This window comes from Meleagris gallopavo, chromosome Z (genome assembly GCF_905368555.1).
Source record: "Meleagris gallopavo chromosome Z, MGAL_WU_HG_1.1, whole genome shotgun sequence".
Taxonomy (NCBI): Eukaryota; Metazoa; Chordata; class Aves; order Galliformes; family Phasianidae; genus Meleagris; species Meleagris gallopavo.
The window spans coordinates 50,391,369-50,405,494 of record NC_139435.1 but is presented as its reverse complement, the minus strand read 5'-3'; the positions used below and the strand labels follow the sequence as shown (position 1 = coordinate 50,405,494).

Sequence of the window (14,126 nt, the reverse complement as noted above, 5' to 3'; positions counted from 1 at the left end):
TGAAATTAATTAAAACAGTAAACTGTATACAGAACACCAATATTAGCTGTTTTTCCCCTTGTTTCAGTATTTGTACCCACATAGTTTAATAAGAAGTAGTATACTGATGTACTTTCTTTGGAAAACCCAGAGTGGTGGTGAAAGAAGCTAAATCCGTATGGCAGCTTGTCATGAGAAGGGTCACTACTGATGTTAGTCCTGTTTAAAATATTTATTGATGATCTGGACAAGAGGATTGGTGCACCCTCAGTAAGTTTGCAAATGACATCAAGTTGAGAGGAAACACGTATCTGCTTGACAGTAGGAAGGCTCCACAGTGGGATCTGAATAGGCTGGATTGATGGGCTGAAACTAGTTTTATGAGGCTGAACACGGCAAAGTGTCAAATCTTGTACTTTGTTCACAACAACCCCATGAACACTGCAGGTTCGGGGCAGAGTAGCTAGAAAGCTATGTGGTGAACAACAATGTAGGGGTGTTAATTGACAGCTAGCTAACATGAACCAGCAGTGTGACAAAGAATGTCAGTGAAATCTCACTTTCATCAAAAGTTGTGTAGCCAGCAGTAACAAGGAAGTGATTGTATCCCTGTACTTGGCACTGGTGGACTGCACCATGAATGCTCTGTTCATTTTTTGGACTTTCACTACAAGAAAGACACGAAGGGTCTGGAACACAAGTCTTATAAGGAGCGGCTGAGGGAACTGGGGTTGTTTAGTCTGGAGAAGAGGAAGTTCAAATGGAGACCTGATCGTTCTCTGCAACTCCCTGAAAGAAAGTTGTAGTGGGGTGGAGGTCTTTCTCCTCTCCTAGGTAGGTAGGAATAGGACAAGAGAAAACAGTAGTATCATAGAATGGCTAGAGTTGGAAGGAATCTCAGGGATCATCAAGTTTTTACTCTCCTGCCACAGGCAGGGTGGTCAGCTGCTAGATCAAATACTAGATCAGATTGCCTAGGCCCACATCCAACTTGGCCTCCAACACCTTCTGGGATGAGGCATCCACTACACCTCTGGGCAATCTGTTCCAGCACCTCACCGCTCTCTCAATAAAAAATTTCCCACTGACAACTAATCTAAACCTCCCCTCCTTTAGTTTAAAAGCATTTTCCCTTTTCCTATCGCTGTCTGCCCTAAAAAGTAAAAAGTTGGTTTCTCTCTGTTTATAAACTCACTTTAAATATTGGAATGCTGCAGTGAGAGCTCCCTGCACCCTTCTCTTTTCCAAGCTGAACAAGCCCAGTTCCTCCAGACTGTCTTCAGAGGAGAGGAGAGCTGTTCCAGCCTTTTGATCATCTTTGTGGCCCTCCTTTGGACTCTCTCCAAAAGCTCCACATCTTTCTTTTGTTGGGGATACCATATTTGGAAGCAGTGTGATGGGGCCTCACAAGGGCAGCATAGAGGGGGAGAATCACCTCCTTTGCCTGCTAATCACTCCACTTCTGGTGGAATCCAGGATATCATTGGCCTTCTGGGCTGCAAGCACACACTGCTTATTTATGTTAACCTTTTCATCAACCAGGACTCCTAAGTCCTTCTCAGTGAGGCTACTCTCAAGAAGTTCTTGTCCAAGTTCGTATGTATACCTGTATATATACAAAACCTTGCACTTTGCTCCATTTAACTTCATTAGGTTCACAAGGGCCCACCTTTCAAGTTTATTAAGGCCCTTCTGAATGACATCTCTTCCTTCTTCTTAATCAGCTGCACCACTCAGCTTTGTGTCATTAGAGTGCACTCAATCCCATTATCTATGTCACTGATAAAAATGTTTATCAAACCAGGTCATGGTTTGGCCTGGTTTCCATGATAAGGAAACCACCAAGTAGTCCACCTTTCAAATGCATATCTCTCCAATTTAGAGATAAGGATGTGGTGGGGGACCATGTCAAAGGCTTTGCAGAAGTCTAGGTAGATGACATCAGTCGCCTTCCTTTGTCCGCCTGTGTTGTTATTCCATCACATAAGGCCATCACATTGGTCGGGCATGACCTTCCCATGGTGAAGCCATGCTGGCTGTCTCGGATCATCTGCTTATCCCTCATGTTCCTTAGCATGTTTTCTAGGAGGATCTGTTCTCTGATCTTCCCAGGCACAGAGATGAGGCTCATTGGCCTGTCATTCCCCAGGTCCTCCTTTTACCCTTTCTTGTAAATGAGAGTGATGTTTCCCTTTTTCCAGTCCATGGGGCCTTCATGTGATAGGCATGACATTTCAGATATAATGGGGAGCAGCTAGCAACCACATCAGCCACCTCCCATAGGACCCTGGGATGCATGTCATCCAGCCCTATGTACTGTTACAAATTCAGTTTCATGAGACTTGCTCAGCCGTCACAGCAGGGGAGTAATGGCCTGTAGTTGCACCAGGGAGGCTCAGGTTGGCCATTTGGAAGAATTTCTTCTCAGAAAGAGTGGTGAGCTGTTGGAACAGGCTGCCAGTCATGAGTGAGGTTGTGATGTCTCTGTCCCTGGAAGTGTTCAAGAAATATCTAGTTGTAGCACTGTTGGACATAATTTAGTGGGCATGGTGAAGATGGGTTAGCATTGGACTAAATGATCTTAGAGTTTTTTTCAGCCTAAATGATTCTGTGATTCTATAAAAAATGCATGCTACATAATTGATTACCTGAGATCATCAATCATAATTTCATAGGAAAGTGCTTTTTGGACATAATCATGAAAATGAACAACTACCAGTATCCTTCAGTACTGCCCTCTTTTTATATGAAGTAGTACAGCCTCTGATGTTTCTTTTACAAACGTTCTTTGCCACCAATATTTCTTCTTTTTAGAACTGTTTTAAAAATAAAGTTGAAGAAGCATTTGATTTGATTTTCCATGTTTGATTTAATGAGGATATTTTGATAATATATTTCATTATTACACTAAATGATTTCAGGTGGCTTATATAAGAATGTAAGTGCAGAGTTTTTCCTTGTCACATATGAAACCATCTTTCTTATATCTTGGTCAAAAGTTCTATACTAGGATTTGCATTACCTAGAGTTTTTTGTAGTTTGCTCCCTCTGAGTTTCCCTGCCAGCAGAACACAGCACTAGGTTCAACATTCTCAATCATGTGGAATGGAAAACGAAAGCAGTGTATTGAGAAATACAGAGGAAAGAGAATAGAAAAAGGTTCATCAATGTCCAAGGTGTTTTCTTAACCTTCAGCTTGATATCCCCAGAAGAGACAGTGCCTTCAGGGCAAGTTTTTCTCTCCTTAAGGGGAAGTTTCTTTCAGAGTACCAGATATCTTAACCATGTACGAGAAAAGCACAAAGAAAGATAGCCATTTCTCTTAGAAGTTAGCTCCTGGCTTTTGTCAGTTAAAGCAACTGAGAATCAGGGCTTTCCTTTATAAGGATGCATTGAGTTAATGACCTCTTCGCAATCTATTTGGTAGTAAAAAGATGCAAGAATTTAATACTGAAACACACTGCCTTTTTTTTTTTTTTTTTTTTTTTTTTGCATTTGATTCTAAGGGTGTCTACCGTAATTTGTGTCAAGAAAAGAAAAAAGTGCTGCTAATGGTCAGATTCATGGCTCTTTTCACCAAAATTTATGTAGATCCAATTTATTTTGACCCACTGCTGTTCTGGAGCATGGTGGCAAAACGGTTAAGGCATCTTGCTATGGGAAGAAGGTTTTAATTTGAACTCTGCTCTGGATTTACATAAAATTAAGCCTTCAGTCCATCTGTGAATATTTATCTGGTCATTTCTGCTGAGGAATCAAAGGTGATAAAATGAGATGCTTGACACATCACTGACTTTTTTGTCTGTGACTACAAAAGCTGGTATGCTTTAGCCATGTTAATCTGATACATCAGTTGGATTTGGCATAGTTTTTTAAAATTTCTAAAGTGCATAGCACCAAGTCTCCCCCTAATCTGCAATGTCTTTCATTAGCAGTTGTAATAATCGGAATTGTTAATGGTCTTTCTTCCAGGTGCCTTTTTGTAACTCAATGCTAACATGAAAATTGGACATAATAATCCTAAATTTTAGTTCTTTAATTGGAATAATAAAATGTATTTATGAGCCTTGTTTGCATTTGTTCTAGTAGTACTCTTGTGTTTTATTGACTTTCCTTTATTTTTTTGGAATCTCCTTGCCTTTTTGGTTTTCACCTCAGATTGGGGATAGAGGTGTTGCTTTCTGCTGATGCTTAATTGCTTCTAGTACAAGGTGCTTGACTGAAACCTCTGCTTCATAGTGATGTGTATAGATGTATAAGTATATCTAGTTTTAGAAAACTGAAAATTTTCTTAGGATGGATTATGTAATTAGGTAATTTATGAAGCTAGATAATTGTTAAGTTGATATAAAACATGAGATGCTTTTTGTAAAAAAAAAAAAAAAAAAGAAAAAGGAAAAAAAAGAAGAACCAACAGGTGTCAGCAAAGACCATGTAACAAAACATTGGGTCAAATCACAACCGTATATGCTACATTTATGACAAATCCCTGTTATTTTTCATTTAAAGATCTTGAGATCCTATTTGTGATCAGTCAGATTAGATTCCAGAATATCACACCCATGCATTAAGACTGAATTGCTTTCAGTAGAAAACTCAAGAAATCCCTTAGAGGTAATGTCAATTCCGTCTTAATGAATTGTTCTCCCACATTATAATCCAAGTGAAGTCTTTTATGAATTTGTAAAATACCATTGATTTTTTTAAAATTTATTTTATTTTTCTTTAGCTTTCAGTGAATAGAGCCTTTAAAAGTCCATTCAGCTTTTAGGATTTTTTGTTCTGACATAGTGAAGGTGGATTATTTTTTTATTGTTGTTTTTTGTTATCCCAGTTCCTAGATACGTCTGTGTCCAAGAGCAGTATGTCAGAATGTTCCTCTGCATCTCTCATTGTTACTTATTGGCAGGTGTGTCACACGAGGGTCAAAATAAAGCTCATTCAGCCAAGGCTATGGCAGCCACAGTAGCAAGCCTCAGGTCAGTGCCACCACTTGAGATTTGCCGCAGGGCAGTCAGTTGGAATTCATTTTGCATTTTTTTTTCAACTGAGCCTTGCTGCCGTTATACTGTAAAAAGGAAGAGGTTTTGAGTTGACTACTGTATGTTATAAGCATTGTTTTTCTTCTCTGCTCATTTTCTGTTTTTGCCATTAAGGTGCTTATTATTATTCAGGAGATAAATCTGATAATATAAGAAGGAACATTGCAGTGCATCATTAGGTCATCATATTGCTTCCAGTGGTTTTTACTTGTTTATTTCTTTGATTAGTTAAAAAATACACAGCCTGTGAATATAGCCTTGAAATTCCTAGAAAATTACTAGTTATACTTAGGGACCTGTCTCAGAGATTGTATTTAAATGATTTGAAAATAATATTCCTTCTATACAGGAGAAGGATCCATTTTTTAAAAAAAGCTAGATTCAGCAAGGCTGTAAGTCAAGAAGGCTGCTGGGGAGCTTCTCTTGCTCTACTGTGCAGTGTCAAGTCAAGCATACTTATGAGGGCTGCTCCAAAAGTAATGCCTCGTATTGTATTATGTTGGCCCATGATGTTAGAGACAGATGTTGGTGTTACAGCAGTAGAGATGGAACCTCCCGACCAGTATTTCATTACATGTTGTTGCCATGCAACAGATAGCTGCAGAGGGGCAATCTGACAGAATGGCATCTGGAATGGAAGTGCATATGAAGCAAAAGCGTGTCACTGAATTCCTCTAAGCGGAAAAAATGGCAACCACTGATATTGCTGCTTGGTTTATGGAGACCAACCAGTGGGTGTGAGCACAGTGAACTGGTAGGTGGTGTGTTTCAGCAGTGGCAACAGCAACAGAGGGCACCTCCAATGGTACAGATTGTTACGAGCACAGCAGGCAGGCACTTGTTCATTGCTGGTGGAAATGCGTAGCTAATAGTGATGACTGTATTGAAATACAGTATTTTGTAGCTGAGAATTTTCTCTATTATGTGTTATTTTAGTAGTAGATGTGGTCAACCTTGAGGTTAAAGTATTTCTGGTTCATAAGGTTAATAGAAGAATAATAAATACTATGGAAAGGTGTTGAGATTTGCTTATGGTAGGCGTTATGAAAGTAGAGGAAATCAGGCAAGAAGGAAAATGCCACACTATCTGTACTTTTTGTCTATCATCTACGTAGTTTTAGAGTTATGATCTATATCGTTCTGAGAATTCTAGCAGATACCTTAAAAAAAGTCATTAAGTTGTGATCTATTATCTGTATACCTGGCTGTCAGCGTTATGAAAAGGTTAATCAGTGGATCACATACAGCTCTGCTTTTACTCCTATGTGTCAAGTTTATTTTTGTATTTTTGATACGGTGTAGAGTACTTCTTTCAATTTCTTACTGAATTAAAATTCAGGCTATATTACCTTAAGTTTTTTGGAGATACCTTCTTGCCTTGAGGGCATGATTTCAGTTGTCTTTTCCAGAATTCTGCTATTTAAAGGTCTTCAGTGCTTTCTGATTGTCCAGGTAATCAAATTTAATTGCTCCATAATTAAAATTATTTTGGTTGTGGAGCCATATGGGGGAGTTGAGTTAAATTTATCTGTCTTGGGTTATTTTTTATCTTCATATGTTATTTCTAACATTTCGTAACTATTAGTATTCAAATTTGTATCACTGAAGTTTTTTTTTATATTTTTGGTTTAATCATTTTTCAGATACAGTAAATACTACTGTTCATAACATAAACATGTGTAAGACTTTTGAACTTCATAGATGTCTTACTTTGGGTCCCTAGCTATTTGAAAAAGTACTTCTGGAGGTATTGTCACTGTATAGATAATATGTAAGTCAGAAGGTTTATTGTTTTGTACACTTCAGAAGGGTAACTGAGCATTCAAGTTTGATTCCCATCCTGAACCATATGTATTTCTGCTTTAAATGCAGTCCATAGTCCATAGTAGACTGAAAATCCTTAGGCTTACAGAAGACAAGACTCTGAAAGAAAAGTTGATGTATAAGCCGTTTAGCTCCTTCCCAGGAGGACCACTTTGTGCTGGGAAAAAGGATTCCCTTAGTTCAGCAATTCAACCTTTCTGTGGAGTGGAAGTGTGAGGCTAACCATCTTTTTGTTGTTGGGAAAGATTTCTCCCATGCTATCAGAGCAGGGGGCAAGAGGTATGGATACGCATTGCTTTTGCTTTTTTCCGCAGGCAGGCAGTGAGAAGACCTTAAGACCTTAAAAGTGTTTAGTTCAGATATTTATCTAATTTAGAATGTGTTTTTCTGTTAGATTCCACTCAGAATTGAATGAAGAGTAAAGACAACTTAAAATCAGGTTCCCAGTGTTTCCTGCAAGAAGTAGAGAATGGACATTTTTTTCTTCCTGTCTACTGTCTCCTCCAGGCTGTTGATTTCACACATTTTGGGCAAGCCTTAATCTTGTTTTTTTCTTGTCTCATCTCAGACACTTGGTGCTTCCTGCTCACCAGCAGCCTTGTTACCTTGAATTACAATGTAGCATACTGCTTGTTGGCAGACCTATTGAGTTGGAAGAGCATAAGTATCAAGAAATTCTTTTTGTTGTCTTCCATCATTCCAACTGTCAGGTTGACAGCAAGTGTACTAGCTATTGCTAAAATAAATCCCTGCACTTACTGAACTCCTGCTGCCAAAAAAAAACCAAATCCCTCTTCTGGTCTTGAATACACTATGGCAGTTTACAGTTTTTTCTTCAAATTGTTCTCAGCCTTGGAGGCCATCCAGGTGCTGAGTTGTCTGAGTCTTACCATTTCCATTAGCGACTTCAGCCTTTTTTCTTCATGACATCTCGTATTGAAGTCATTCATTAGACTACATCTTTGCTTTACAGGATCTACTGATTTAACCATTCAATTTTTAAGTCTGATTTCACTGTTTATTAAATTAGAGTAGTGCATAAAGAGACAGTTAGGATCAGAGCCCCATTGAGCCTGGCTCTTGAAAAAATCAGTAAAGGTTTGCATCTGCCCTGAAGACATCACAGTCTGAATGGATAAGAGAGAATAGAAGATGCAGATATGTAACGTAGCTTCAAAAAAAGAGAATTTACAAGTAATGTCTAAAATATATTTTCTTCATAGCATTTTTTTTTCATTTCCAAGGGTTCTTCTGGTATTTCTGATGGTTTGTAGATGCTTGGATTTAGAGTGAAAAATAAAATTTCTATCTTTGAGGCCGTATTATCATTATATTCATTTTAATGTCTGTACAGCATCAGTATCTTAGACTGCAGGAACTTAACTGCTTTACTTGCTGGCATTACATTGAAGTTGATTTCGGTGAACCATAAAAAGTTTGGCCCTGAAGGTAAAATTACACTGTATGCATGTTCGTAACATACTGCTTTGGGGATAAACATGTCTTAAATCAACTCATTGCTCACAGCTAAATTCCTTCCCCAAATGCAGTTTCCGTGTAGATAGTAATGTTCAGTAAGACTGATTTTCTTTAAAACCATAAAGTTTTTTAACGTAATTCTATCAATAAACATATCTGAGCAGGGAAGTAAAGAATTCACAGAATCCTAATAAAGATTTAGTTTTTTGTGTAGTGGAAGATTAGGGAAGGCAGGGGACAGGTACAGCTTCTTTAATTAGCTTTCATCAGTACCTCTGATTTGTTCAAATATGTTCCAAATGTTTGCATATTATGTTTGCTCACATGTACATAATGAAAACTGTTGGACTTCATTGAAACTTTATTTGGTAATTCTACATTTGGAAAATTAAAATTTAAGTTTATGATACCCTGGCTCCTACTTGCTCAGTTCACAGTGTGTTGTTAAGATGCCATCACTTGAGAGCTTTTGTTACAGCAGCATTTCTGTTGTGGCTTAATATGCTATGGGTTCAGATGGCAGTAATTGTGCCCTTGAGCAGTTGGACTAAAGAATACCAGGTGGGTTTGTATCCAGATACTCTTAGATTAATAATTCCAGTCTTAGATCTTGTCCTGTCTGGAATTTACATAGTTCCTCAAGCTTTAAAATGAAGGCAAGCACCATTTGAAGCTCTTAATGAGCAGGTTTTTTTCCTCTTTAATTTGTGCCCACCCTTTTTTTTTTAAGCTTTAGCAGCCAGTGAAATCCAGGCAGTTACTTCCCAACCATTTTTACAACCCCATAAGGACAAAGCAGTTCAGTTTGTTCCTCAACTTAATTTGCAAATTAATAACAGTTTAAAAGTTTTTCCATCCATATCTCCATTTTCATACAATATATAAGGATGAAAAAATGTCCCTAGATAGGAAATAAACTTTTGAAGTCTGAACAATTTGGTTAAGCTTGAGGCAGCATTTATTTGGTTGTGACTGGGCTGTGTTGGCTTTTTGTTGTTGTTGTTGATGCTCTTTGAAATAATTCCTTTTGTTTCAAATCTAAAATTTCAATTGTATTTCTACATGGAGACAAGAGACTTAAACTCCCCCATACTGGGAAATCAGTCAGAGTTTTTTTTCTATTTGGAACACCTTTGACCCATCCCTCCCCATTTCAATGAATAGAAATGGCAAGGCAACTTGTGCTAAGGGTGACTAAAGATCTGCTCTCCATGTAGCTCATGAAGTGAACCTGCAGGGGACGGGGTTTCAGGAGTCCTGCTTAAGGAAAAAATGCTTTTAAAGTATTTCTTTGCAAAATAGATCCTTTCTTGTACCCCTGAGTATATATTAATTGGTTATAATCCTTAGTTTTCAGGCACATAATTATTCACACAGCAGCAGGTGATGGATTCACAGGTACAGTTACAATTTCTTTGTACTGGCAAGCGGTCTTTACTGAGATCTAGAGAGGACCTTTTTGTATAAAGCTCTACATTCTATAATTAGTTGTACAGTAAAGAATTCAGATATGTGGCAAAACATGTGCAAGTTCTCAGAAGTTTAACCAACCAGCCTTCGAGTTATCTGCTTGGACGTGTAATTACTGTAGGTAATTTAACTTCTGCTGTTTTCTCTTTTGGTCTGTTTTTTCCTCCAGATTATTACTAAACATGTTTATGGACTACTGGAAAAGGAATGCCACCTGAAAAAAATAACTCTCCCAGTAAGTAGAACTATTTTTCAGAGATATTTTTCACTTGGATCTGTGAAATGTAGAGATAGTTTTCAGATAGACAGGGGCTCTATGCAAAGTGTGGTCTCAGAGCACTGATTTCACATGCAGTGTATGTGCACATCTGGAGAAGTGGTTTTGCCTGACTATTAATGTGCCTGATTTTTCCAGCTGAGCCTTCCTCACCCTGCCAGACACCAGATTATTCAAAATGTTCTAATTTTGGTAGAGGAACAGTAAGATTTTGAAATGTTGTTTGTGAATATTTTATAGATGGATTTCCAGAACTAAAAACAGGTGCCTCCAGCAGGCAAACAACCTCAAAGTGGAGTCTCAGTAAAACTACTCCATGTCCTTTTGTTAAAAAGCACATTTTCGGTAGCTTATAACATGTATGTGTTACAAAGTGCCATTGTTGTTTAGTAAAAATATATGATCAGCCTTTAAAAGTGACAAAGCACTCCACATACAGTGTGAAGGAGTGCATCTGTCTAGAAGTGTATACACTAGCATGACGTTCAGTGAGGAACCATCAGCATAATTGCTCTTTGTAGATTTTCCATCACTATTAGAATGGAAGATGAACAAGCTTGGACTGAGTTTCACCATACTGGTATTCACCTATGTCACACGTGTAGTACTTCCTTCTGCTCTGCTCTGAGCTTTTACTATCTAGGCTGGGAGAACTGTTCATTATTTACTCTTTTTCTGTGATTTATGTAATAAGCACTGGTGTGCTGATGGATTTTGTCACAAGTACACTTAAACCATTTTCAAATGTATTGCTTCCAGCTTCTCCTAAGTGTTGTAGTTTAATTGCATTTTGGAGTAAAGGACAAACTCTAAGTGCAATTTCATTTTGAGCAGTGTGGAAGATTTGTTACAAGGTATAAATAACACAGTTGTTAATTGTTGGTGTTTGTCAGAAACTCTTTTCAAAGTCAAAAACGAATTATGAAGAAGGCTACAAAAATTAAGAAGGTGAAAAATCGAAGTTGCTTAAATACTATGTTTACATCACCCAAAGATTTTGAAGTAACATCACAAACAGGCATAGTTTAAATTGGTAAAGGAGGCTGATAGAAACAGTAAGATGGCTTGTGGCAAGATTAAGGTGCGTTATATGAGGAAGATAGAAAAGAATATTATAGCTGCTCTTAAGTTTCATATCACAGTAAGATCACTGAAAAATGAATTTGAGGAATTGTAGTTGTAATGGCTATTAATAACATAATTCATGAATTTGATAGATGAGCTGCATGCATATTGAATCATCCGCTCAAATGAGAAAAACAAAAATCATTTTTCCCAATACAGTTTGTCCAAAAACTTCCACACTAGATGGTTGGCTATTTTTTTGGAAACAGGATGTACTTCTGAGGAACTGTCTCAAATTGGCATATCAGTGGCAGATATCTTAGAGCAAATTGATTTACTGTACAGTAATCATCTTCCTGGGTGAGACGGTTTTTAAGCCTAGGGTTTTGTAAGAAATCAAATGTGAAGCTGCATACAACTAGAATGTAACTTAGTCCTTAAATCAGCTACTCTTAAAAGAGGCAAGGAAAAGGGTGAATATGATGGCTTTTGAAAAGGCTTCAGGAAAGATTCCTAGAGCTGTATATAAGGAAAAAATAATATTTTGGGATAAAGTCAGCACCATTTTCCTTTTAAAAGACCTGCTAGAATTCATCAAAGGCCTCAGAGATCACATGAAAAAAAAAAAACTTGTCAATAGAAGAGTACATGGATTTTCAGCAAGCTGCCAACATTTTTAAAGAAAACACTTTCTGACTTCCTGTGGTATGCTTGGTCACACCTTCCCACCTCTTGCAGGCAGGATGTGACACACATGAGGCGGGAGTCCCCTTAGGAGTTAATAATTGGCTAAAGGGAAAAAAAAACGATATTTGTACTTTACAGATGAAAGTAGTTGTAACCAATGTGATGTTATTAAGCTCTGCCCTGACATACTAATAAGTAAAAAGAAAGAAGGAATTAATAGAACATAAGTAAAGTACCTGATTTTTCTAAAGTGATAATGAATACTTAAATCTAAAACTGGTTCAGATGATTTTGAGTATTATTTAATGGTACTGGATGATTAACTGATGAAATGACATGAGATTCATTTCTGGTAAATGTGAAATTGTGGTGAAAAGAACTCACTCTGTAAACACGCTGGTGGCCTCTAAATGAGCTATAACTACTCAGGAAAGATCTTGGAGTGATTGTGAATAGCTCTCTGAGAACATCAGTTAGAGCTCAGTGGCAGTCAAAAACCCTCAAAGCAAATAGGATGTTAGGAATTATGAAGTGTTGAGAACAAAACAGAAAAACATAGTCATTCCACTCATTATGTGGTACCCCATCTTGAACACTGCATGGAACCTGGACACAGTATTAAAAAGGATACGCAGAATTAAAAAAAAAAAAAATAACACAGAGGAGGGTTGCAAGGATGATCACAGGCATGAAATGCTTTTCAGACAAAGAAAGATTAGACAGCTTGGAAAATAGAAGGAATATGACAAATCTATAAAATCATGAAAGGTATAGAGAAGATGAATAGGGAATGTTTTTTTGCTTTTTTTCATAATAGAGAAGCTAAGGGGCATCAAGTTTAAATTATCAGGCAGGAGATCTCTACTGAAAGAGAGGAAGTACTTTTTTCATATAGATCCCAATTATATTGTGGAACTCACTGATGCAGAATACTGTTAAGGAGAAAGGTACAAATGCATTCAAAAAAAACCATTTGACAGTATTGAGGTGTGACAGCTACAGTGAACTCTTGTGGTCACTTGTCCAGTAATAAAGCATGTCCCAAGAAGCTCAAAACTTACTGGCTGCCAAAAATTAGAGTTTTTGTAAACATTCTGTTCTCATACTGTTTCACTAATCAACCTGCAAGTTATCAAAAAAAGGATGCTGGGACCTCTACTCTGAATAGTTTGACCATTCTGGTCCTTTTATAAAAATTTCAGAGATAAATATGGAAATATTATTCCTGAACTTTGTCACAGAAGATCAGTAGTGTCTTTTATTTTTCTGTGAGTCATAAGGAAGCTGTGAACTGGAGTGCTTTTCCTTCCAAATTACTGAAGTGTACTGAAATTTTATGCTTCATTGACAGCATTTCATGTTCTCCTATTTTCCTTAATTTCCACTTCCTGAGTGAAGTCCAACTTTGCTGTCTTTATTTTACTTTCTCAGATGGCATCTTCAGTTTTGGAAACAGTTATTTGTAAATTTCCTTTCATATTAAAAAAAAAAAGGAACAGTTTGGGAGTCTGGAAATATTGCCCATCTTTTTATTTCCCTAACGTCTATGCCAAATATAAATCCAAACCTTTTTTGATCCAGAAAAGCTTAGATGTACAGTGTTTCTGTAAAACACTGCAGTTTTCTTCATATTCAATATCTGCTCCTGGACTTGAAAATTTAAATGAAGAGACTCATATTCACGGAGAAACAATTCAATTACTTCTTTTAAATTTCTCATTTTGTGCTCCATTGAAGGTTGTATTATTAATACAAAAAAGACTGAAGTTTTTTCCTTTTTTTTTTTCTTTTTTTTTTTTTTTCAATCCACATGAAGCTTTTACATTACTCTGGTTTAAATAGCATAATCAGTGATTGATCTTTGCTGTTCTTCAGCTGTTGAGGACAAATAGAGGGTGCTTCTGAATTAAATGCATCTTTAACAGTTTCTGGGAATGTCTGAGATAGAATTTTAAATAATTACTAACATGTTTTATTGACAGTAGTACTGAAAGGGCTCGCTGTGGAGTTTTCTAACTTATCAATGCTTTGCTCTTTCTCTTCAGTAGATAAAACTTCATTCAGTAGTTCTCTTGATCTACTGGAAAGTCAAGAATCATTTTTCTATGAGAAACAACAATCTCCTACCTCCACTGCTTACTCCTATTTGCTGTTTTGTTACCAAGGCCAGTTAATGCTTGATTGTAAAAATTCCACCAGTTTCAGATGTGTTCATTTGTTTCTGGTTATCTACCAAATGCTAGTTTGCTGCTCGTAGTATTGATCAGCAGTTTTCATTTTGTACTGAATGACTATACTGTATG

At 37.1% G+C, this 14,126-nt stretch overlaps 1 protein-coding gene across 6 annotated transcripts in view; it reads left to right on the top strand.

The window, feature by feature from the left end:
• The window catches only part of ARB2A (ARB2 cotranscriptional regulator A), a 256,461-nt gene that overhangs the window by 46,452 nt on the left and 195,883 nt on the right, over positions 1-14,126 (top strand). For all 6 annotated transcript variants that reach the window (XM_085214488.1, XM_085214492.1, XM_085214487.1 and 3 more), the window contains one exon: positions 9,964-10,029. In XM_085214488.1, the coding sequence (XP_085070614.1) occupies positions 9,964-10,029 (66 nt within the window). The remainder of the gene's footprint in view (positions 1-9,963; positions 10,030-14,126) is intronic.